At 42.6% G+C, this 20,894-nt stretch overlaps 3 protein-coding genes and 1 long non-coding RNA gene across 5 annotated transcripts; all 4 read right to left on the reverse strand.

Moving 5' to 3' along the window:
• Positions 1–101: 101 nt before the first annotated feature.
• Positions 102–4,275, reverse strand: LOC135658216 (protein PLASTID MOVEMENT IMPAIRED 1-RELATED 1-like). Its single transcript, XM_065176095.1, has 2 exons — positions 1,626–4,275; positions 102–1,514 (listed from the first exon to the last, which is right to left on the reverse strand). The coding sequence occupies exons 1-2, from the start codon at positions 4,097–4,099 to the stop codon at positions 380–382; spliced, it is 3,609 nt and encodes a 1,202-aa protein (XP_065032167.1). The 5' UTR covers positions 4,100–4,275; the 3' UTR covers positions 102–379.
• A 1,200-nt stretch (positions 4,276–5,475) lies between these two features.
• On the reverse strand, positions 5,476–8,000 carry LOC135672554 (uncharacterized). Its single transcript, XR_010513009.1, has 2 exons — positions 7,737–8,000; positions 5,476–6,011 (listed from the first exon to the last, which is right to left on the reverse strand). It is a non-coding gene; the product is annotated as an uncharacterized LOC135672554 (long non-coding RNA).
• A 500-nt stretch (positions 8,001–8,500) lies between these two features.
• LOC103977537 (probable WRKY transcription factor 72) lies at positions 8,501–10,943 on the reverse strand. The gene is made up of 5 exons (XM_009393086.3): positions 10,759–10,943; positions 10,533–10,598; positions 9,537–9,968; positions 9,292–9,405; positions 8,501–9,193 (listed from the first exon to the last, which is right to left on the reverse strand). Exons 1-5 carry the CDS (start codon positions 10,852–10,854, stop codon positions 8,603–8,605), a joined length of 1,299 nt encoding a protein of 432 aa, XP_009391361.2. The 5' UTR covers positions 10,855–10,943; the 3' UTR covers positions 8,501–8,602.
• Positions 10,944–14,957: 4,014 nt separating this feature from the next.
• LOC135581967 (brassinosteroid LRR receptor kinase BRI1-like) lies at positions 14,958–20,838 on the reverse strand. 2 transcript variants are annotated; one of them, XM_065176105.1, is made up of 3 exons: positions 17,270–20,838; positions 15,475–15,628; positions 14,958–15,104 (listed from the first exon to the last, which is right to left on the reverse strand). In XM_065176105.1, exon 1 carries the CDS (start codon positions 20,752–20,754, stop codon positions 17,365–17,367), a length of 3,390 nt encoding a protein of 1,129 aa, XP_065032177.1. In that variant the 5' UTR covers positions 20,755–20,838; the 3' UTR covers positions 14,958–15,104; positions 15,475–15,628; positions 17,270–17,364. The 2 variants fall into 2 exon arrangements, with proteins under 2 accessions (XP_065032177.1, XP_065032170.1); XM_065176098.1 differs by lacking the exon at positions 14,958–15,104 and having other exon boundaries at positions 15,296–15,628.
• Positions 20,839–20,894: the final 56 nt, after the last annotated feature.

Below are 20,894 nucleotides of genomic sequence, written 5' to 3' on the forward strand. Positions count from 1 at the left end.
TCTTGAATGAGAAATTCACAAGGAGCAAAAGAAATCCATGGTGGAAACACAATCATGTGCTGAAGGACCTCATCCCTAGAGCTATGCTGATGTATAGAGTATAGACACAAACAATGCAGATCTATTTATAGAAAGATGCTTAGTTACATAAATTGCCTGCATGGCTATTAAGATTTGTTTTCGAAAGTATGTGCAACAAGAAACTCAACGATGAAATGCAACCATATTTAGTCCTTACAATATGGAATCCAGGCATGACAGGTGCCCGTAATATTAAGCTGCAGAAACCAAACGATGAACGACAATGCACCCCATGCAACCCATCTGCCCTCTGTACAAAAGGCTCATGTGATAGTGTTTTACCATGTGCTTACTGTACTCAACGCAGCTTAATAGTTTCATTCGGGAAGATGATATTAGGGTTCCTTATGTGAGGGTTCAGAGCCGCTAGCTCTTTCCATTTGGCCCCACTGCCATGAACACGTGAAGAAATGCTCCAAAGAGTATCTCCTGGCTGCACTTTGGCTGTCATGTCTTGAGAAGGTTTTGCAACTGTCTTCGACTTCATAAACGGATGCTTATTACTCTTGCCCATTCCAGTAGCAAGCAACCACCTAGAACCAGACTGTTGTTGCTTGGGATTACCCCAAAGACTTCTCTTGTTAGGTTCTGTTTTTAGACCCGCAACATGTACCTCAGTGATTTTGTACTGAGGAATGACCTCTTCCTCATGTTTCTCCTCCTTGGTCAATGGTTTGCTTTCAGTCTCAACCTCATCTTCTTGTTCACTGTTTCCCTTTTCTGAAACAGTGCTGTATATTTTAGGTTTCGGGGGAACAAAAACTCGCTCAACTTGAATTAAAGCAAGCATTGGCGTGCCCACTGGCTCATAGTTCCTTAAGGGATTCCGGAGCTGTACCATCAGAGCAACAGTGAAGTTATTCCCCAACAATCCCCACTTTCTACCAGATTTTTTCCTACCTCTCTTGTCTTCCTTCCACTCACCACAAATCAAGTCCATTGAATTAGCATGATGGGCTGCCAGAATCTTCGATGTTCGATCACTGTCCTGATCTTCCTCATCAATTATGCCTGAATCAAGCTTCATCCACTCATCTAGTGTTATAGACAAACCCATTAAGCCATCTACATCGTGCCCGCTGTCTTTAATGTCCAAAAGCTGTAATCCAGCTGTGCCTTCCAGACCTAGAGACCAGCTATTGTCGGCTCCTTTTCCTTCCAATGCTGAAATTTCTCCGATAGACTGGGGGCTAACATTTGAAGGTGCTTCTTCATCAGACATGCCTGTCTGTATTCTCAACCCCTCAATTGAAAGGGCTTCAATCTTATCCATTGCCATTGGAGCTAGATCCTCCAGTGAAACATATTCAGATATCATTTCCCCAGTGCTGGAGGAAGCTAGAGACATGCCATTACCTTTCTTCCTCCTCCCAGAGACATTATGAGAAGCAGCCAACCCTGTTTCTGGATAATGATTTTCTAATAAGTCATTCCTGTACAAACCATAGGAGAAAATTTTAATACAAGCATCAGAAGATTCTAAAACAAGGGGGGGTTACAAAAGAAATTAAACTGAAGAGAAACAGATGATAAAACTCTCAGACCTTTCACAAGAATCCAGAGCAGTTGCAGAATCCCAGGCTATCTGTTGCATTGTCTTACCAGTGATATCTTCTAGCGGCATCAGCTTGCTTGCTTGCCTTGATAGTTTTTCAATGCCCACTGAAGCTAATCGCTGCAATATCTCCATGATCCCAGAACCCATTTCTGCAGGAACCACAATGGGGCTGGACACCTGCATGATCAAGTTCTCTTTGTTCTTTGCGTTCCTAAACATCAAAGGGTTCATGGACCGCAAAAAACCTCCATCTTTTGTTTGAACAATAGGACCCAAGCCCTCACCAAGCAGTGGCAACTCAAGTGGCTCTTCCGGAGGGAGGTCGATGGGACTACCAAATCCACCGCCGCTCCCAGGCGGAGAGCAATGAAAGGCCTCTTCATTCAAGCCCCATGCATGCATCAAAGCTTCTGTTTCTGCATCTTCCAGCATTTTAGCCCTGGATTTCATGTTGTTCATTGCCAGTTCCGCGTTCTGAAGCTCTGTCTCAGCTTCTTGAATAATTACTGAGAGATCAAGACCATCTGAAAGTTCATCCCAATAGGGCTGCTTCTCCATTCCAGCATCAAGACCAAAGATATTATCACCTGAAGCTAGTGATTCCTTCTCAAATTGCTTCCACAACCGCTCCCTTGGTGAATCTGGATCACTGTCCGAACTCAATCCGAAAGGACTATGCTCTATACCTAGCATGCTTAAGAATTCACTGGCAACAGACTCTGTGACAGCATCTAAGCTACGGGACCTGCTCAGCAAATTTGCCATCTTGTAGTTAGACTTAATGTCCCCATGACTCAGTTGCTTGGTTGGTTCGCCTTGGATATCTGGAGACTCAAATTCCCCTAATTCAAGAACCGAGAGCTCACCAAAGATAGAATCTAGGTCTTGCACCGGTGGATCCACAACCAACAATGTGGCCTCTTGTGGATTATAGATGTCATGCTCAGCTTCTTCCGCATCGGGTTCATGTATCTTCATATCTGACCCTTCTTCCATTTTGGCCTCACCAGTCAACAATGAAGCATCATGCAGATTATGGCTTTCCTGCTGAGCCATTTCCGCAACTGGTTCTTCTGGTTTCGCATCCAGTCCTTCCTTTCTGGCCTCACCCGCTTCGTCATCACCAGCAGACTCGTCAATCTCAATGTCACCACTGGTTTTGCAAGTCCAGTCTTTTGATACAATCTCTACCCCGTGTTCGATCACCATGAATTTGGGCTCATCGCACTCCCGTTCATCACTTCCTTTGATAGCCTCCGGCAAAATACAAGGCTTCGGCAGATGTGACTCCACCTCAATTCCGTCCAAGAGCTGAGGCTCTTCCTCAGTTCCTTCCAAGAGCTCTGATACTAAGCAAGTCCTCAACTCTGTAGATTGAATCTGTTCCACAATGATCTGAAGCTCTCGCTTTGCATCAGCATCCAAAGTTGGAAGTTCCTTAGAGTCATTGGACTTCTCTGGCTTCGCTTGCCTCTCAAAATTAGCCAAGGCCAAGGCATCTGACTTGGAGCTCGGTAAGACCTCATGAAGTACCTTAACATCCTTCACTGACTGGCACCGGCCATGATGTTGAAGCCGGCTTCCCGCAGGAGCCATCGGGCCCTGCCAATTGACCTTATCGAGCCCTCCTTCCTCCGAATTCAACATTCTGGACCCCTCCCTCTCTCGTGCGCCGGCATCCACAGAATTATTTCCCACCAGTGAGAACCCAAAGCTGACATTGAGGGATGCTCCCCTTGCCTTACCCGAAAGCCGGTAGCTCGTGCTCCACTTGCCGAACGCCTTCTCTGCATCCTCGAGCTCCTCGAGTGTGGCTGGCAGCACGCGGGTGAGGTCCACCAGGTGGCGCCCGAGGTCCAGCCCAGGGGCGCCGACCGTGAGAGCGGGGTAGATCAGGAAGTGCCGCGCCTCATACTTGGCCGTGCCGCCCGGCCCGCTGCGGGCGCCGTGCACGGAGCAGCGGTAGGTGAGGCTTTCCCCAAACAGAGCAGCGCCATGGAGGACGCGGGCCGGGCGAGTGGCGGCGGCGGAGGAAACGGGGTCGGTGGTGCGGCGCCAGTACACAGCGAGCGAGGCACCAGCGAGGGCCGCCGGGAGGCCCTCGATAGAATGGACATGGAGGGAAAAGCAGCAGTCGAAGCGGCGGTGGCCGCCGATGTGGGAGAGGGCCTTCTTGATAGGGTTCCAGCCCCAAAGGGACGAAGACCCGGGCTTCTTCTTATCCTTCTGCTTGTCGGAGGAGGAGGGTTTGGGATTGGAGGGGGCCTTGAGGTGAGATCGGCCGGCGGAGATGGACCGGCGGTCGTCGGAGGAGGACCGTGGGTGTCGGGGCTGCTTGGGGTCGACGGATAGGGCTTTGCTGAGGGCTTCGATCTCGTGAAGGAAGCGAGCGTTGCCCTGTTGGTCGCTCCCGCCGCTGCTGCCGGGTTTGCCCTTGCCGAAGGCGGGCTTCCCAATCATCGCCCCCCTTTCTTCTACGCCGCAACTGGAGCTACAAGAGGAGGGCAGGCGATGGAAGATTGCTTACAGATCTCTGTCTTCTTCCATCTCCTTGCCACGACCTTTAGGGCGACGCAGATGGGTTTCCTTCTTCCTTTGCCTTCCTCTTCTTCGTCGTTGGATGGTTGGGAGATGGGGTTGGGTTGTAAGTTAAGGTAACGTGGACCAGCGTTAATCGGACCATATTAAGGCGGAGGCGTATTTGCTTTACTGTACTTTCCGTAAGTCGGTTTGCTTCCAATTTTAACCCAGCGTCTCAACATGGGACACCACGTCCCACATAACAACCAATCACAAGACAGGTGCATCTCGAGTACGTAATCAATGAGTGGAAAAGCAATGCCATGGGTGCCATCATGAGGCGATCGGGTCTCTTCAGCCGCTGGATACGGATCTCTTCCGCTGCAAGATTCGTGCGTCTCCGATGAGACGGGGTGGGTGGGTGCAGTGTGATGAGGGATTAACCCACATTAATTCGTCCTCTTGTCCTAACTCGGGTAATGGTGATGATGATGAGAGTTGTTATCGCAATTAACAGAAACAATAATAACGCTAAGTTGGGGGGTGAAGGGAGCAGACATTTGGGCGAAGGCAGGAGGGAAGCGCTCTGGGAATCGAATTACGGAATCGAAGAGTTTGAATTCGAATGCGCAGTTGGGTGGCAGCGCAACGTGTCGCCGGCCGTTTGTCATCTTGTGGGCGCGCCGCCCCTGTGCACTGGACCATGTCACGTGTTCCGCGCGAGAAATAATAATTCCAGATGGAACAGCAGCAGCCGTGTTTATTATTATTATTATTATTATTATTATTATTATTATTATTATTATTATTATTATTATTATTATTTGCTAACACTAATAAGTTCAATTAATTCAATTGAACTTATTATTATTTTGTATCAATTAATTCAATAATTGTAAGAGTCCGATTACTTATAAAACATGTATCTAATACGGTAACATGTTACGAATCGATTTATATTTTAAAACATTACAAATAAATTAATTAATCAAAATTAGATTTGGAACTCCATTTCATCCTTTCATATATGAATTATACTAATATGTATAACCATCATCCTTTCATATATGAATTATACTAATATAGTTGCTAGTGTCAACTAAGTCTCTCTTCTATCTTAGTTTCAATTGCAAGCATCAACTATAAGATAAATTAAGCTGGCATGCAATTGCTATTTGTAGCATTTACATCTTGTAATAACAACATGTAAGTAGTACTTTTAGTTACAGGTTAAATTACATATTCTAATAACCAAAAGTTTGTAGCAAGAAGTGTTATCAAGCAAACATCACACACTCTTTTAAGTTTCCTAGCACTTGAAGAAAGGAATAGATGAAAGGAGGAAAAGACAATAGATGATAGCAACTCCTAGATTGTTCTGGTAATCAAAACTACTTATAGTACAGTAACATGACTGAACAAAGTACAAACTGTGGAAACCACTTTTTGCCTGTAAAACTTAATACGATGATACTGACCCTCCCCAGATTCAAGTGAGCCTCATGCAATGGACCTTCCCCTTTTTACTAGATCCACCACTTGATCTAGTTCTTGGTTGATGTGTTCATCTCAAATTTCTTCTTCTTGGTTGATGTGTTCATCCCCTTCTTACTATAGTTATGTAAAATCCACCTGGTAGACTGGCAATGCATGACAACAGAATGAAGCTCTCATCGGTCCATGTGGTCATGGATACTTGGAAGATTTGGAGGATAGCATGTATCTGATAGGACATGAAGGAACCGCAAGGGCCATGGTTGCCACCACGAACACAGCTTGGATCAAAATATAAGTGGTGGATCGGTTCTGATCACCTAGTGTATTTGCCTCTTGAGCCTTCTTTGAGAGTTCCCTGCATCATCCACATAAGAACTTCAATAAGACTAAAAGTATGATCCTCCGGATTTACGAAAACAAATGCACTGACACTGCACATGGAAGATAGTTATGCTCTACGTTCTACAAGAGACTCGCTACATTTAAATCCATCAGATACTTCTTGAGCAATAGATGTCGACCACATTACCCACCCATAAAAGTTTACTTTTTTTACAATGGGGGTTCTTTGTTTCAGCATTGCATAATGTAATGTGTGATTGAGCAAGCTGAAGTATCAAACATCAAGGAGCCTGTGATCACCCTCAAGTTGATCAAGCAATTGGTTGTTCGAAAGTAAGATAATTTTCAAGGGCTATTAAGTTATGCAAGGAACCTAGATCACCAATTGAAGTTCTACCGGTTTGAGCCAAATAAAATCTGCTGAAGTTAAATAAAAGTGTAACCCATTACTATTATTTCACCATAAAAGCATTATGAACAGTAGGAAAACTATCCATCTATCCACAATACTAAGCCGTAATAGTAGGTAAACTATGCCTACAACTTCAGCTTTCAACATTTCATACTATATATCAGATATCTTGTCAGTTATCATGAAATTTTACAGCTTTAAATAAAGATCATGGTTTTTGTCATTCATTTTTGTTAATATTAACAAGCACTAAAAGAAACAGCTATTTGCCATCAAGTAGATAGCTGACTCACAGGGTAATAGATGTACAAGTAACACTAAAGTTGGAATAAACACCAGGCTATTCTGCCAAACAATCAATGCCAAGCAGGTGGCCCTTAGAGGAAGTTGGACATGAGCTATTTATGTTTTCCAACATGTTCCAAGGAAAGGAGGGGAATGGAGACACAATTATCCTTTGGCAAAAGAAAAGCAAACCAATAAAAGGTTTCAATCTTTTGAAAGAAGAGTAGGATTGCTAGGAAGTGGTAGCAGATATTCTCTAAAAGACCATGATAGTTTGTATTCTGTACTCAAAAGTTGGCCCTGTATATCAAAGTAGAAAGGCTTCCCATTGGGATAAATATATCTTAATAACAAACACAAAATTCCTCTGACACAGTGAATAAGAACAATAAACTTTGAATAGAACTAATAAAGATACCTGTACAGGCTGTATGGACAGACCACAACACTGAGCAATACAAGATGGAATCGGTTGTGTGTTATCTTTTTCTTGTTTCAATAACTATAGCCTCTGAAATGGACAGATGCCCACAGACTCTAATCAAAAAGAGCACAACCGAAGCAAGCAGAAACATTTGTGTCACTTTGATCCTTTGACTAATGAATTTGACTGGGATAAGTTTATCTTAATAACAAACACAAAATTCTCATGACACAGTGAACAAGAACAATAAACTTTGAACAGAACTAATAAAGATACTCATACAGGGTATATGGACAGAACACAACACCAAGCAATAGAAGATGGAATCGGCTATGTGTTATCTTTTTCTTGTTTCAATAACTATAGCCTCTGAAATGGACATTCACATAAAGGTCTCATAATTTCTACTGATTTTGTTGTCACTTTGGTGTGAAGTCTCCTCCTAGGGTTCACTTCTGACGCAAAGCAACATAAGGAGTCACAGCTAGGGCTTTCTCATGCTACAGCTTGAAGCAAGCTCACACCAATCCTCGGTTTCTTAAGGCTTCGATAATAACTCGTTAACACTAAAATAAATCAAAATGCACCAAATCTAAAGAATTCCGAACAAATGTTACCTGAAAACATCCAAGTCTATCCTTAATCTTCACTGATTTCTTCGACAACATCTCCTTCGTCTGAACCGGTTGCTACGATGGCATGGAATCTCCGACCCATGAGCCACTCTCAGATCGACAAGAATATATATAGAGGAAACGCACATGCCTCGGATTGATCCGCGACTCGATGCCTCGCGCCACCGATTCCCACCTCGCCTTCCGCCGTCCCGTGTAATACGATTGACCCCTCTCTTTCTCCTTTCTTTTGGAGACGGAGAGAGAGAGAGGGAGAGGAGGGCTAAAATTACTGGCGCCAAAGAGAAAGCAATAAAATGATCGCAACCGTCAATCATAACACAAGTGTGAGATTGACGGTTGAGATCATTCTGGTCAGGCCTCTTGATAACGAGGACCGCAAATAGTGAAGAAGAGCATCACTTCTCCACTCATCCGCGGTTACCCTATTTCTTACCTGCATCACCTAATTGTGGGCCCTACAGAAAATATTCTTTGGTCAAATTTTCACCATCATTTAATTATTTTAGTGAGTCAGTGGTCTCCTTACATTTTCTCTTACCTCTACTGATCATACATAAGATATTTCTCATCAAGAACTTTATATAATTAACCGGACTAGATCATAAGTTTTACTTAATAAGAAATCCGTCTAATTCTAATTTGGGAGAGTCTCACCCATTTTATAGAAGAATTAAATCTTAATTCTTAAATTTTTTTCTTAAAAGCTAATTAATAATAATTATTATCGTAATTCAAGAAATCTTAAAATACTTATCAATCCCACTTACTAAGAGTTCCTTTAAACATAGCTGCCAAACTGATTATGTACATGAATTATCAGCTCAAAACTTCACCTAAGCTGAGTCTCATTGTCGCTGCTGGTCTGGATTCGAGGAGTTTGACATGATCGAGGCAGCTGTGGCGGCTAATTGTTCTTGTGGTTGGAGATCGTGGGTTGAGCCTTCCCTGTCGCCATCGGTTCCACCGAGGTATGATGCAATTGCAGCTGCTACTGCAGACTGGAAGCTCGGGTGGGTTGTAATCGCCCCGGCAATCATTTGTGTCAGTGAATGATGTTGTTGGTTTGGGAGGGATGGAGCTGCGTTAGTCGTCGTCTTCGGCTGAGTTCCATGGCTTGTGCATCCACTGCTCCATGGTGAGTCGCTTGAGTTCAAGGAGCAGCTCGGAGATAGCTCGACTTGGGGTGCAGTCGCGGGTGCAGTGAGATCCAATGTGATCGTAGGACGGGAAGTCGAGGAATAGAACGGCAGATTCGGAGAGCAAAACTGCGACATGCTAATGGTGGGAGAGGATGAGAAGGATGAACCAGAGATGAGCATGCTTGCAGCTGCCGACGTCGTCGAAGCCATGGCGGTGGCGGAGGCCGGAAGTGGGTGGTTGTGGGTTCCTTCGTAGGTGGTGATCAGTATGGCCATATCGTCAGCGCATCTTTGCACCTGACAAAGAAGAAGAAGAAGAAGAAACACTATCAACAATCCAAATGTATATGGATCCATGGACAGATCTTTGAAGAGATTAAAGGGTGAGAGAGGACCTGCTTCCTCACCGGGCACCCTGGTGAAACAGTGCAACGATAGTATGCACGAGGACATGGATTTCCTTTGGCTATCTTCTGCCCATACTTCCTCCATTGGCATCCATCAATCATCTGGAGATGAAGGCTAAGTCTTGCACTGAACCCCATATATATATATATATATATATATATATAGAGAGAGAGAGAGAGAGAGAGAGAGAGAGAGAGAGAGAGAGAGAGATTTTGGGAGTTTGATTGCTTACTGTTGGGCCATCACATCTTGCTCTCACTGAAACCCTAGCTCTCTTGGCGGTGGGTAGGGGTGACACTTCTTCGAAGCTGTTGTATGGATCTACAGCTGGTGGAGGTTTGGCTTGCCTGCTAATGGCTTCTTCCAAGTTGCAGTCCAACCCAAGAGAGAGACCTTCTTCAAGTTCACCATAGAACGTGTAGCAGTGGCTGTGTACATCCTTTGCCTTCTCTTCTTCTCTGAGCCTGCAGCTTACACTTGTTCCAAGGCTGAGAGAAACGAGGTCAGAATCCTCAGCATCAGGATGAGAAGAAAGCTCAAATGTCTCCTTCACTTCTTCTTGCTTTGCTACTCCAAAGAAATGTATTTGGTTGCTGCGATTGCAGTTTGTCGAACTTGGTTCCAGAAATATTTTCTCTTTGGTACTGAATTCAGTATAATCCGCCTGTACTCACAACAATCAATGGAATTTGTATGAAAGTTATAGATAATTATTGGCAGACAATATTGTTGAATTAATTTGGAAACAATTTAATTAGATAGGTGAACATTAATTTGGAAACAATATCATTAGTATGGAAATGATCTTAGTTCATTGAACTATGGATAATACAAATTCCAGATTGCTAATAACTTTGTCTTGTAGATGTTCAATAGAAAAAGCACAACTGCAACATCCTGTTGGTCATATGAGACTTGTAGAACATTTGAAGAGAGAGAGAGAGACAAAAGCTCACTTGGATTGTGATTGTATCATTTTAAATGCAGATCTAAAGTTCACCAACTTCATTCATTTCATACAACTGTTCATCAAAGGGCATATGTAGTTGTGAGGCAAACCCATGCTATTATTTGTTTGCAGCAATGCTAGTTTGAGCAGATGTATCTAAATTCTTCTTGCTTTCACACAGAGAAGAAGTCCACAAAATCTTTGTTTTTGTTGAGTTCATATAAAATAGAAAGATATTATGACATGATAAATCTAATTTTTTGGTAGCTGATCGATTACCTGACTGCTGCAGGGAGAGGTTGGCTTTGATGGATTGCTGTTCCAGATTTCTGCTTCAACATCAAACTGCAAGAACATAAGATCTTTAAGCTCTATGTTTTCCTGTTTTTTCTTTTCACTTGAAACAATCAATCTGTAAGTTCTGCAATCGAGAACTCAGTCTCGAAACAAAGAACCCTAATTTACACGTAGTGCAAGAAAATAACAGAGAAAGAAGAGGCTGTACATCTCTTCTGTCACCAGCACCTTCGACCTTCGCCTTCTCCACTGCCACACCCCTATTGATCGTTGTTACTCCTCTCGGAACAGGCAAAGACTCCATCTCCTTCCTCCTCTTTCACAGCAGCTCTCCTTGCTGCCGGTTATCCTCGCCAATTCCTCCTCATATAAAGGCAAATAATAGCCTACTGTTTTGGACTTAGAAATCTACCCCCTGGCCCTTATCTCTTCAAGCTTCAGAAACGTCAACATCCCGAAGTGCACTGCAAGAAGGAAAAGAAGAATGGATTTCAACGTCAGGCTGAGTGCTCACAGCCGCAGTAGCCTTCGTCTCCTTTGGACTTTCTGCACGACTCTGATTACTAATTGATATGTAGAGTTTAAAGCGATACTTTGACTTTAAGCCACTTCGATTAATGTGATAAAGAAAATTACTACTACTAGTACTTTCTAGATAGGTGTTTTGCACCTAATGTTGTCATGAACATACCTCCTACTCTTTGTTGGTTCTCGTGTTTGTGATGCTTGAACCCTAACCACACTTCTCTCGGAAGGGAAAAGGTTGCCCTAACGTGAATGGAAGGAATAATTGTGGTCAAAAGAGAAGGAAGACATCACACACTAATTAGCTGTGGTTGGCCAATTTGCTGGGACACTGCATATTGTACAGTCAGGTTGAATTGTTGAAGGTTGACAATGGTGCATTCTGTGACAACAACAGGAGACAGATTCTAAGTGATTTCAACGTTGACTAAGTTGAGCCTCTTTTTCTGAATTCCTGCGTTTGAACGTGGATCATCTCAGCTCTTCACTACTTCTTTTCTCACTTGCTTTGTTCTTCTTGCAACTCTTTGGTTCAAAAGTCAACGCAGAGTTCTCTGCATGGTTTCTTCTCAACATTAGTCACTGATTGGATTGGATTGGATTGTAAGCGATAGAATACTCTCTTTTTTTTTGTGATTTTTTGAGAAAAATCATTTTTTTTCTTTTTGGGAAAGTGCTCATATTTTTAGAATTCTCTAATAATGTCTTTTTGTTCTAATATTTAAAATATCCTCACCTATTTGCTCCTTCTCTTCCTCTTTTCCTATAGACGAAATCACTCGAAATATTCCCACTTACTTGCTCCTTTTCTTCCTCTTTTCGTAGATTTGAATCGGTCCAATTATAATGTTTTTACACCATGTCACAATGTTTCTAATAATATAAAAAAAAAATCGTAACACGGTATGAAAATATTAAATAGTGTTTTCGTATGTTATTGAAAACATTATACATAGTATAAAAATATTATAATAAAAAAATAGTAGGTAATCAATTGTAAAATCAAAGATATTCCAAATATTAGATAAAATTAGGAGAATTGATCCCTTTTTTTGTTGCTACAGTGTATGAATCCATCAAGAAAATAACTATGTCATACACTTCTCATGCCATTGCTAAACCAAACTCTTTGATATTTTTCTGACCTTAAGATAAAAATTATTGCTAGTGATACGTATAAGCTATTGTCACATTGTAGTTTAGACAAAACTTATACATATCGGCGGAGACAAAGACGATAAAACTCAACTTGAATACCACCAAAAATAGACAGTAAACTTCTTGCCACCAATTAAATATAAAAGAAATATGATGAAAATTTCAGTGGAGATTCTTATGTTGGTGCTATGCTTGTCTTTTATGCAATTATATTCGATATCCACAATTAAACTTGGCCTCTATTAAAGTATTCCATCTGATATTGCAATTGTTTTAAGGGGTCTTAGAGTGTATGCTTGATGCTTGGCAATGGTTCTCCTTACCTTCCCCTACATCCATAGAATTAATCTTGGTCTTTATAGAGTTGTCTTGGTCTTTATATCTTATCTTCAATAATTTCATGTATGGTGTGTGACAAAAAGGCTAATAATTATGGCTAAACTCTCAAAAAGGGAGTTAATTTGTGTGAGCCTTAGATTCTCTCTTTCTTTTATGTGTGTGTGTGTGTGAGAGAGAGAGAGAGAGAGATATGATGACTAAATGAAAGTTAATGAGTTCAGTTCATGAGAAGAAAATTAAAAGGGTAGCTTAGTGCATGAGAGTATATGCTGAGATGATGACTTCCCTAGTAAGTATTTTCATAGACCTTGTTTTCCACAATCAATTATTATATTTTGACAACATGTGATTGTGAAGGTTCATAAATGTGTCTGCTGGTCCAACTTACCATACAGTCAAAGTCAAAAGTCAATAGTAATAAGTTGACTATGATATATATATATATATATATATATATATATATATATAGGGCTATTGGGCAAGCATAAAAATTTAAATATGAGATTATCTTTAAAGGTTTAACTAGAAAATTTGCTCACCATAGTAAACCCTTTTAGGAAAAATTAAATTATTACATATTAAGGACCCTTATTTGAATCGATTGAAGTAGATAGGAAAACGAAAAGATTTTCACATTAATGAAAGAGTAATTAAATTTTGAGATAGATTATATGTACCAAAAGAATCTGATATAAAGTAAGAAATTTTAACAGAGATACACTTATTTTTATACTCAATGTATCCTAGAATAATCAAGATGTACAGGGATTTGAAAGAGCACTACTAGTAGCTAGGAATGAAGATAAAGGTGTCTCACATGTTAATAAATCAAAATAGAACATCGGAGACTAGCAAATACCTTAAATCGATTGTGAATACTCCAATGAAAATGGGAAGAGGTCAATATGAATTTTGTCATGTGTCAATCTAAAACCAGCAAAAAAAACATGATAAAATTTGGATCATTGTAGATAGTTTAACCAAAACAACTCATTTTCTATCTATTTATGCTAATTATATCATGAATTAATATGCTCAATTATATCCAAGAAATAGTTAGACTTCTATGTCTATATTTATTGTATTATATCGAAGTTTCATATTCATATTAAGATATGGGAAAAGTTTTTATAAGGCACTAGAGACAAATAGATAATCAAGAAGCATATACCATTGATCTAAAGAATAGGCAAATACACGTATGATATAAGTGGGACTAAGAGTAGGGTATTACTCTTATATGTATGATATAAGTGGGACTAAGAGTATGGTATTACAGGTAAGCATATACCATTGATCTAAAGAATGAGCAAAAAATCATATCAACATTTGGTTAAAAATTATGTTATTAGATAGATTATGTTAGGTGATATTAGTTACATATGGATCCAACTATATATGGACGTGGATCTATATGGGCCTTTGGATCAAATTGAATATTGGGTGCATAAGTTGTGGCTTAATCTTGTGCGAGTCAATGGCGGTCTCTCCAAATTTTTGTCCTCTATCATGAATTATCTTATTTATTTATTAATATAATTGAATTTCAGAGATTTTTTTGTTAATTTATTTATTATATGATATTAGGCAAATATTAGTTATTATAATGATAATAAAATATATTATAGATCTAATTAGATTTTAAATAAGACTATTAGGTAATAAAAAGAAAGTTCATCTATATTAAAAAATCTTGAGGATAACAAAAACTCTTGATCCTCTGCTATTTAATTGACCAAAATGATGAGCATTGGGTAAAGAGATTTTACACACACACACATCTATATATATTCTCATGTTAACATCCATCCAAAAATCCTTATATTAATCAATACTAGTCACAGTTAAAATAGCTAATCTGAGATAAGAAAAGAACATAAAATATCTAAAATGCTTATTCTTGATGGATTTTAAAAAGACATTAATGCCAACACTCAACTGACAAAGGTTAATTAGAAAAACATAAGTATGCACCGTTTTTTAAGGAAAATATATGCAAGTTTTTTTTCCCAAGAATAAAATGGGAATTAGCTCCGGCCATCTTCTGCAAATAAATCAAGGCTCTTTGATGAGTTTTTTTTTTCTGTTTCATGCCTTGGGTTTTTCTTTTTATTTTTGTGGGCAAAACTAGGAAAGAAACAATTGACCAGCCCGGTTGGTATCCACCTTCCGACCAAATAATTCGGTCGTCACGGTGAACCATTCTCCGGTCTCCATCATTGGGTCCATCACCATGACGGTGCCTGTCATAGAGGTCCCGTCTTATCTGTCAACGTACAATTCCAACTCTGACCGTAGACCAGCTGGTCTGGCTCGGGTCATTTCTGATTTGAATCGATGTACTTACCGTTCAATCCTCGATATGAGTACGAGGAATCTCATTCATTAGCAGTAACACGAAGATTTAGCTCATCAAAACAATGGTTAATATACACAAAAATATGCAAAGAAAAATTGTGGTGTTACAAAGCTGGACCTGTTGCAATGTTCAGCAACCCAAGATCTTCCACAGCTCGAACCTGTTCATCGCGCCTGAGGAAGACACGTAAATAAGCAATAAGAGATCGATAAGAGAGAGGACAGATTCGAAGGCACAACCCATGAGACAAGACTTGACTCTTTTAGAGCTATCCAACAGGTTGTACGATATCACATCATCACCAACATGTGCAGATCTTAGTGTGCACACATAGCAGTACTAAACTCCATTGATGGAGAGAAACTAAAAAAATCCTCAGCCATGCATTTGGAAGAGATAATATTACCTTGGGATGATACATGTTCAAATGTTCTGTAATAGGATCTAATATCTAGTCGACATCAACTTTGACAAACACCAGGGAACATAAATGGAAAGAGATGCATACCCACTCGGCGAGAAGGCCAGAGATTTGTGTGGTACCTGACACAATCTACTCCTTGAAAGCATGATTCATACTTGGGCGTGGCTTTGATGCTTTCTCCCATTGGTCCTTGTGCCTTCCTGCTCCTCCATGTCCTCCATGCAAGTGTGCAGAGCAAGCAGCCACCAGCGACCCGCCGCCCCGCTTTTCTCTCTGTAAAAGCCAAGATGATAACATTAAGATGCCATTCCAGTAACAATAATACATGCCAATGCACAATGTTGTATACAGAGGAATAAAGCAGTTGATAATTGAGTTCATAATTGTTTATGTTGCTGCTGTTTGCAAATCCTTGCTCTTTAGTATGCATTTATGGGAAGTCGATTATATCAAACCTCAAGCTATGGCAACTAGTTAACAGCTTAGAGAACTGGTTGTCTGCTGCTATAATCTATGTCTAATGCTAAGTGGAAGATTAGCAGGACTCAAATAATTCAGTGTTCTGGCCAGATCAGTGCACATGACTAGAAGAGATAAACTCATACCCCTTGTTCTGATGCATTAGATCTGAATCTATACCGTGCAGAATCTTAATCAGTGACTGTATAATAAAAAAAACATGCCAAAGAAAATAAGGGAACATACACTTTTCCATGTAAACCCATTTTTTATAAATATTATAGAACATACCCTTGTCCAGATGCCTTCTAACCCGATATATGAAAGGATGCATGAATGCAGCATAGAGTTAGAAGCAGGCAACAAAGTTTATCAAATCTGTACATGTGAAGATACATGAAATTATTCCTCTTTGAACTTGTGAAAGTATATCCGAGTAACAAAGATAACATTCTGGAGCAAATATTATAAAGAAAAAACTACTAATATTTTCGGATCAGCCAAGCATACGCAACTGATTATTGGGAGACACTTAGGTAATTGATGGCACCCATGAGAAGGATTGAAGACACAAGTTGCCTCCAATGACGAAGAGGTGTATAGCTCAAAGGAAAGAAACTACATGGAGGAGATCCAGCAAGGTTGCCCAGGGTCAAATTGCTTCTATCAAGATGCACATGTGTAACTTTCTTCTGCTTGACTAAAATCTCCCGATTCTTTTTCACTCTTTTGAATAATGTTTTCGTTACCTTTTCTTTTATTGCTTCACATCAGCTTATTTTATGGGTTTTGGTCTGTTGTAGATCAATATCCATTTGCAGTATTGGGTGAGACACCAGCAGTTTTAAATAGCATAATATTTAACAAACAGGCGTGTGTTATTTATAACTCAGTGTAGCTTGTAATGGTTTAATATCCATAAGATATTTGGACAATGGCAAAATCTTTCAACAAGCTTTGAGGACATAAAGGTTGGATAAGAAATGGCTAAAGTTACAAAACTTCTACATGGCCGTTTTGATTAGTGAGGACTTAAGTTTCTAGGGTTAAATAACACTTTTGAATAGAATCATTCTATAAGTTCCAAAGCATAACATAAATTAAGGTCTGCAGATTATTTTTTTCAATCCTAACATAGTAGTTATCTCAGTATCTCTTTTGAGAAACAGCCAATGAGAATGGGAAGGCGTAAACAGATATAGATAAAAATACTCACTGCACTGTCATACTTTGAAGCATCTAAAGCAAACAAGACAATTTAGTAATTAGGTGAAAGACAAAAGCATTTCTAAAGTGGAAGAGGAACTGAAGAAATTCGCTTTGTATGTACAGAATTGTGACAAGATGAGACCATCATGTATGAAAACATTTAATGTAAGAAAACAAGAAACAACAATGTTTTATATACGTACAATGTACTCTAGACTGAAGCTAAAGGGAAAGTTTTTCTCATACCACTGCTACAGACCATATTTGTCCGGGGAGCCTTTGTGAAGGCAATCAGCTCCTTCCTGCAGAAAGATTCTGTCCTCTTGAATTTATCCCCTTCTCTACTCTTTTGCTTCTCTCCCGTCCGTCAGGGTCATATCCCCGTCACAGCAGCCCCCATTCGAGGCTGCAGGGGCTGAATACATGGTGTTCACAGTTGAACCTGCCTGTACACTCTTCAACATTGTCATCACCTCTAGCATTGTGGGTCGCCTCAGCGGCCTATCATCAAGGCAGGCACAAGCGATCTTAAGGTGCTCTAATAACTCCAGCTCCAGGTGCGGGTCCTCCTGCAGTAGCTCTGGGTCAAATACATCACTTATTCTGAGCTTTGAGTGCTGCTTCACCCACCCCACCAAATTGTTGTCTCCAAAGTCTGTGGAGCCTGTCGACCGTCTTCCAGTGAGCAGCTCGAGCAAGACAACACCATAGCTGTAAACATCGCCATTGGTGGTGCATCGAAAGCTCTGATAGTATTCGGGTGGGACATAGCCAGGTGTACCTGCTAGTGCAGACACACTCAAGTGTGTGTCCACTGCACTCATCTGTCTCGCCATGCCAAAATCTGAGACCCGGGCTTCCAAGCTGTCATCAAGAAGAACATTGCTGGACTTCATATCTCTGTGAATTATGTGAGGAATGCAGTCATGGTGTAAGAATGCTAAACCTCTGGCTGCCCCCAGAGCAATTACCCTCCTCGCTGCCCAATTCAGCTTGATTTTTACCTTATTGCAGTCATGCAACACATCTTCTAGGCTCCCATATTTCATGTACTCATAGACCAAAATTCGCTCTTCTGCAACTTTGCAGTAGCCCAGAAGGGAAACCAGGTTGCAGTGCTTGATCTTCCCAATGGTCTCCATCTCAGCTGTGAACTCTCGATCACCTTGCCCACTCACATGTTTCAATTTCTTGATGGCAACAACACTACCATCCTTCAGCTGGGCTCTGTAAACATCACCAAATCCACCAGAACCTATCAGGAAGTCATTGTGGAAGCCATTGGTTGCCTCAACCAGATCCACAAAAGAGAGATTCTTGAGAGGCATCTCAAATGTGGAAAGGTTGATAGCCAATGCATCCTTGGTGGCAGTCAGCTTCCAGTTCGAACTGGTGGTGTTTGAGGGAGATCGGCTATCAAAATAAATGTCCCTTGAGCAGTTACTGTTGTCTTTCTCCTTTCGCCTCTTCTTTGTCTCAATTATGATTATGGCTAGACCAAAAATGCAGAACAGGGAGAAAAGCAATCCCATTGCAATGCTCCCAGCAAGAGAGGCTTGACCATGGTGAGACCTCCCGTGTTGGGTGCTTGATTTAGGCCCAGCAAGGTCCTTGCAAGATGGGAGAGGAAACCCACAGAGGCCTGAATTGTTCTCGTAGCGGTACCGGGGGAAGGTCGCCAGCTGACCTAGTTCAGGAATAGACCCATTGAGCTTATTGTTTGAGAGATCAATCTCGGACAACATTGCAAGGCCGGAGAACGATGGTGGAATCGGCCCCTCAAGAGCATTATGAGAGAGATCCAACCCTGCAGCATACCGCAAGCTCCCCAATTCTGGTGGTATCGGACCAGAGAGCATATTGTGGCCCAAGTTCAAGATCAGAAGGTGGTACATGCTGCCGAACTTTTTGGGGATCTCTCCACTGAGCTGATTGTAAGAGAGATCGAGAAAGAGCATCGAGCCATTATTATTGAAGGTATACTGGGTAATCCCCTTGTAGACCCTCGTGAAGTTACAAAACTGTAGGCTGGGCAATCGATCGAGGTCCTCTGGTCGGATCCCGCCAAACTCGAGTAGATTGCCTGTTCCACGGCATCCACTGGTGCCATCGTTCTTCAGATACACGTAAGGCTCACCAGTGACCAAGCCCACCGCAATCTTGCCAGACTGGTCGGCCAGGGCTGGGGGAATCGATCCGTTGAGCTGGTTGTTGCTGAGGTCCAGCCATATCAAGCTCCTGCAATCCCCGAGGTCAGGAGGGATCGAACCGGAGAAGGAGTTGTTGCCGAGCTTGAGAATGGCCAAATTGCGAAGCTGGCCAATCCATGAGGGGATCAATCCGCTCAGGCGGTTGCTCGACAGAGAGAGCCAATTCAAGCTAGTGCAATTGACAAGGTTGGCAGGGATCGACCCAGTGAGGTCATTGTTGTCAAGGATGAGGTTCTTGAGGGTTCGGATATTGGAAAGTTCCGGTGGGATCTCACCCTCCAGCAAATTCTGCCACATGATGAGATCACAAAGCGAAGGGAGCAAGCCGAGCGTGGAAGGAATGGCTCCGCCAATGTAATTGAGGCTGACATCCAGGGAGACGAGCTTGGTGCAATTGCTCAGCGACTCTGGGATGCGGCCAGTGAGCTGGTTGTTCTGTAAGTAGAGCGTCTCCAAGCCGAAGATTGGGCTCGGGCACAACTCCGAGGGGATCGATCCCGTCAAAGAGTTGGAGCTGAGGTCGAGCACTTCGAGCATCGGCATCTTGGTGATCAAGTCGCCGAGGCTGCCGGTGAGATTGTTGAAGGCGAGCTCAAGGGTCTTGAGATGCGGCATCGAGATCAGGGTTTCGAGGGGTAACTCGCCGGAGAAGTTGTTGTTGGAAAGACTGAGAGAGACCAAGGAAGTGCAGGAGGAGAGGTCGGAGGGGAGGGTACCGGTTAAGTGGTTGGAGGAGAGATTCAAGTAGGTCAAGCTCCGACAGCCACTGAAGACCCCGACGCTGATCTCGCCGGAGAGGCCGCTCATCGAAAGATCCAGGTGCTGAAGGTAGGAGCAGTTGGGAATGGCCGGAATCCCGTCGGAAAAGCGGTTCCCGGCCAGGTCAAGGCGGCGGACAGAGCCCAGGTTGGAGAGGAGCCACCGGAGTTCGTCCTCTCTGGAGACCTTGTTGAAGGAGAGGTCGAGCGTCTCGATCTCGAACCCGACGACGACATGACCATCTTTCACTGCAGCAGCCGGCAGAACCCCGACGGAGTTGCCAGAGAGATTGAGCGATCTCAGCCCGGGGCAAGCCGCGGCGAGAGAGGAGATCTCGGCGAGGGAACCCCAGAGGCCGTTGCCGGAGAGATCGATGTCGGAGAGCCTGCCGCCGCACCGGCCACCGTCAAGGGCCCCAGTGAGGTTCACAGCACGTAGGGAGAGGCTTTCGAGGCCACCGAGGGCGAGGATTGAGGACGACACAGCGCGGAAGTCGGCGCCGAGTGAGACGCCCTGCAGCACGACACCTGCGACGCGGCCGCCGGGGCTACAGATGACGCCGGAAAAGGAGCAGGGGCCACCGCCGAGGTGGTCCCAGCTGGGGAGCAGCTGAGGGTTGGCGACCGCGGCCTTGAATGACATCAGGAGCTCCAAATCGCCAGCGTCGCCCGACCCGAAGGCGATACCTAGGAAGCAGAGTAGGCAGGCGAGGCAGAAAAAGAAGGCGGAGGAGGAGGAGCGTCGGTGTTCTCGACCCACCATGGTGCCGGATAGGGTCTCGCTAGGGTTTGGTTTCCGCCATCGGTCACGCTATCCGCACTCGCGCAGGTGCGCAGAGACCAGCAGTCAAACACAGTCGAGAGGAAGTGGACGTGGTATTCTTTCTATATAAAAAAAGAAGA

The sequence above is a fragment of the Musa acuminata genome, chromosome BXJ1-4 (genome assembly GCF_036884655.1).
Source record: "Musa acuminata AAA Group cultivar baxijiao chromosome BXJ1-4, Cavendish_Baxijiao_AAA, whole genome shotgun sequence".
Taxonomy (NCBI): domain Eukaryota; kingdom Viridiplantae; phylum Streptophyta; class Magnoliopsida; order Zingiberales; family Musaceae; genus Musa; species Musa acuminata.

What these genes read in the sequence shown, in the direction of transcription:
- LOC135658216 (XM_065176095.1), bottom strand. Translation starts at nt 4,099, where the DNA reads ATGATTGGGAAGCCCGCCTTCGGCAAGGGCAAACCCGGCAGCAGCGGC. An exon ending in GCTCTGGATTCTTGTGAAAG is followed by an intron (nt 1,515 to 1,625) that starts GTCTGAGAGTTT and finishes TGGTTTGTACAG; the next exon opens with GAATGACTTATTAGAAAATC.
- LOC103977537 (XM_009393086.3), bottom strand. Translation starts at nt 10,854, where the DNA reads ATGGAGTCTTTGCCTGTTCCGAGAGGAGTAACAACGATCAATAGGGGT. An exon ending in GTGCTGGTGACAGAAGAGAT is followed by an intron (nt 10,599 to 10,758) that starts GTACAGCCTCTT and finishes ATGTTCTTGCAG; the next exon opens with TTTGATGTTGAAGCAGAAAT. An exon ending in CAAGATGTGATGGCCCAACA is followed by an intron (nt 9,406 to 9,536) that starts GTAAGCAATCAA and finishes CTTCATCTCCAG; the next exon opens with ATGATTGATGGATGCCAATG.
- LOC135581967 (XM_065176105.1), bottom strand. Translation starts at nt 20,754, where the DNA reads ATGGTGGGTCGAGAACACCGACGCTCCTCCTCCTCCGCCTTCTTTTTC.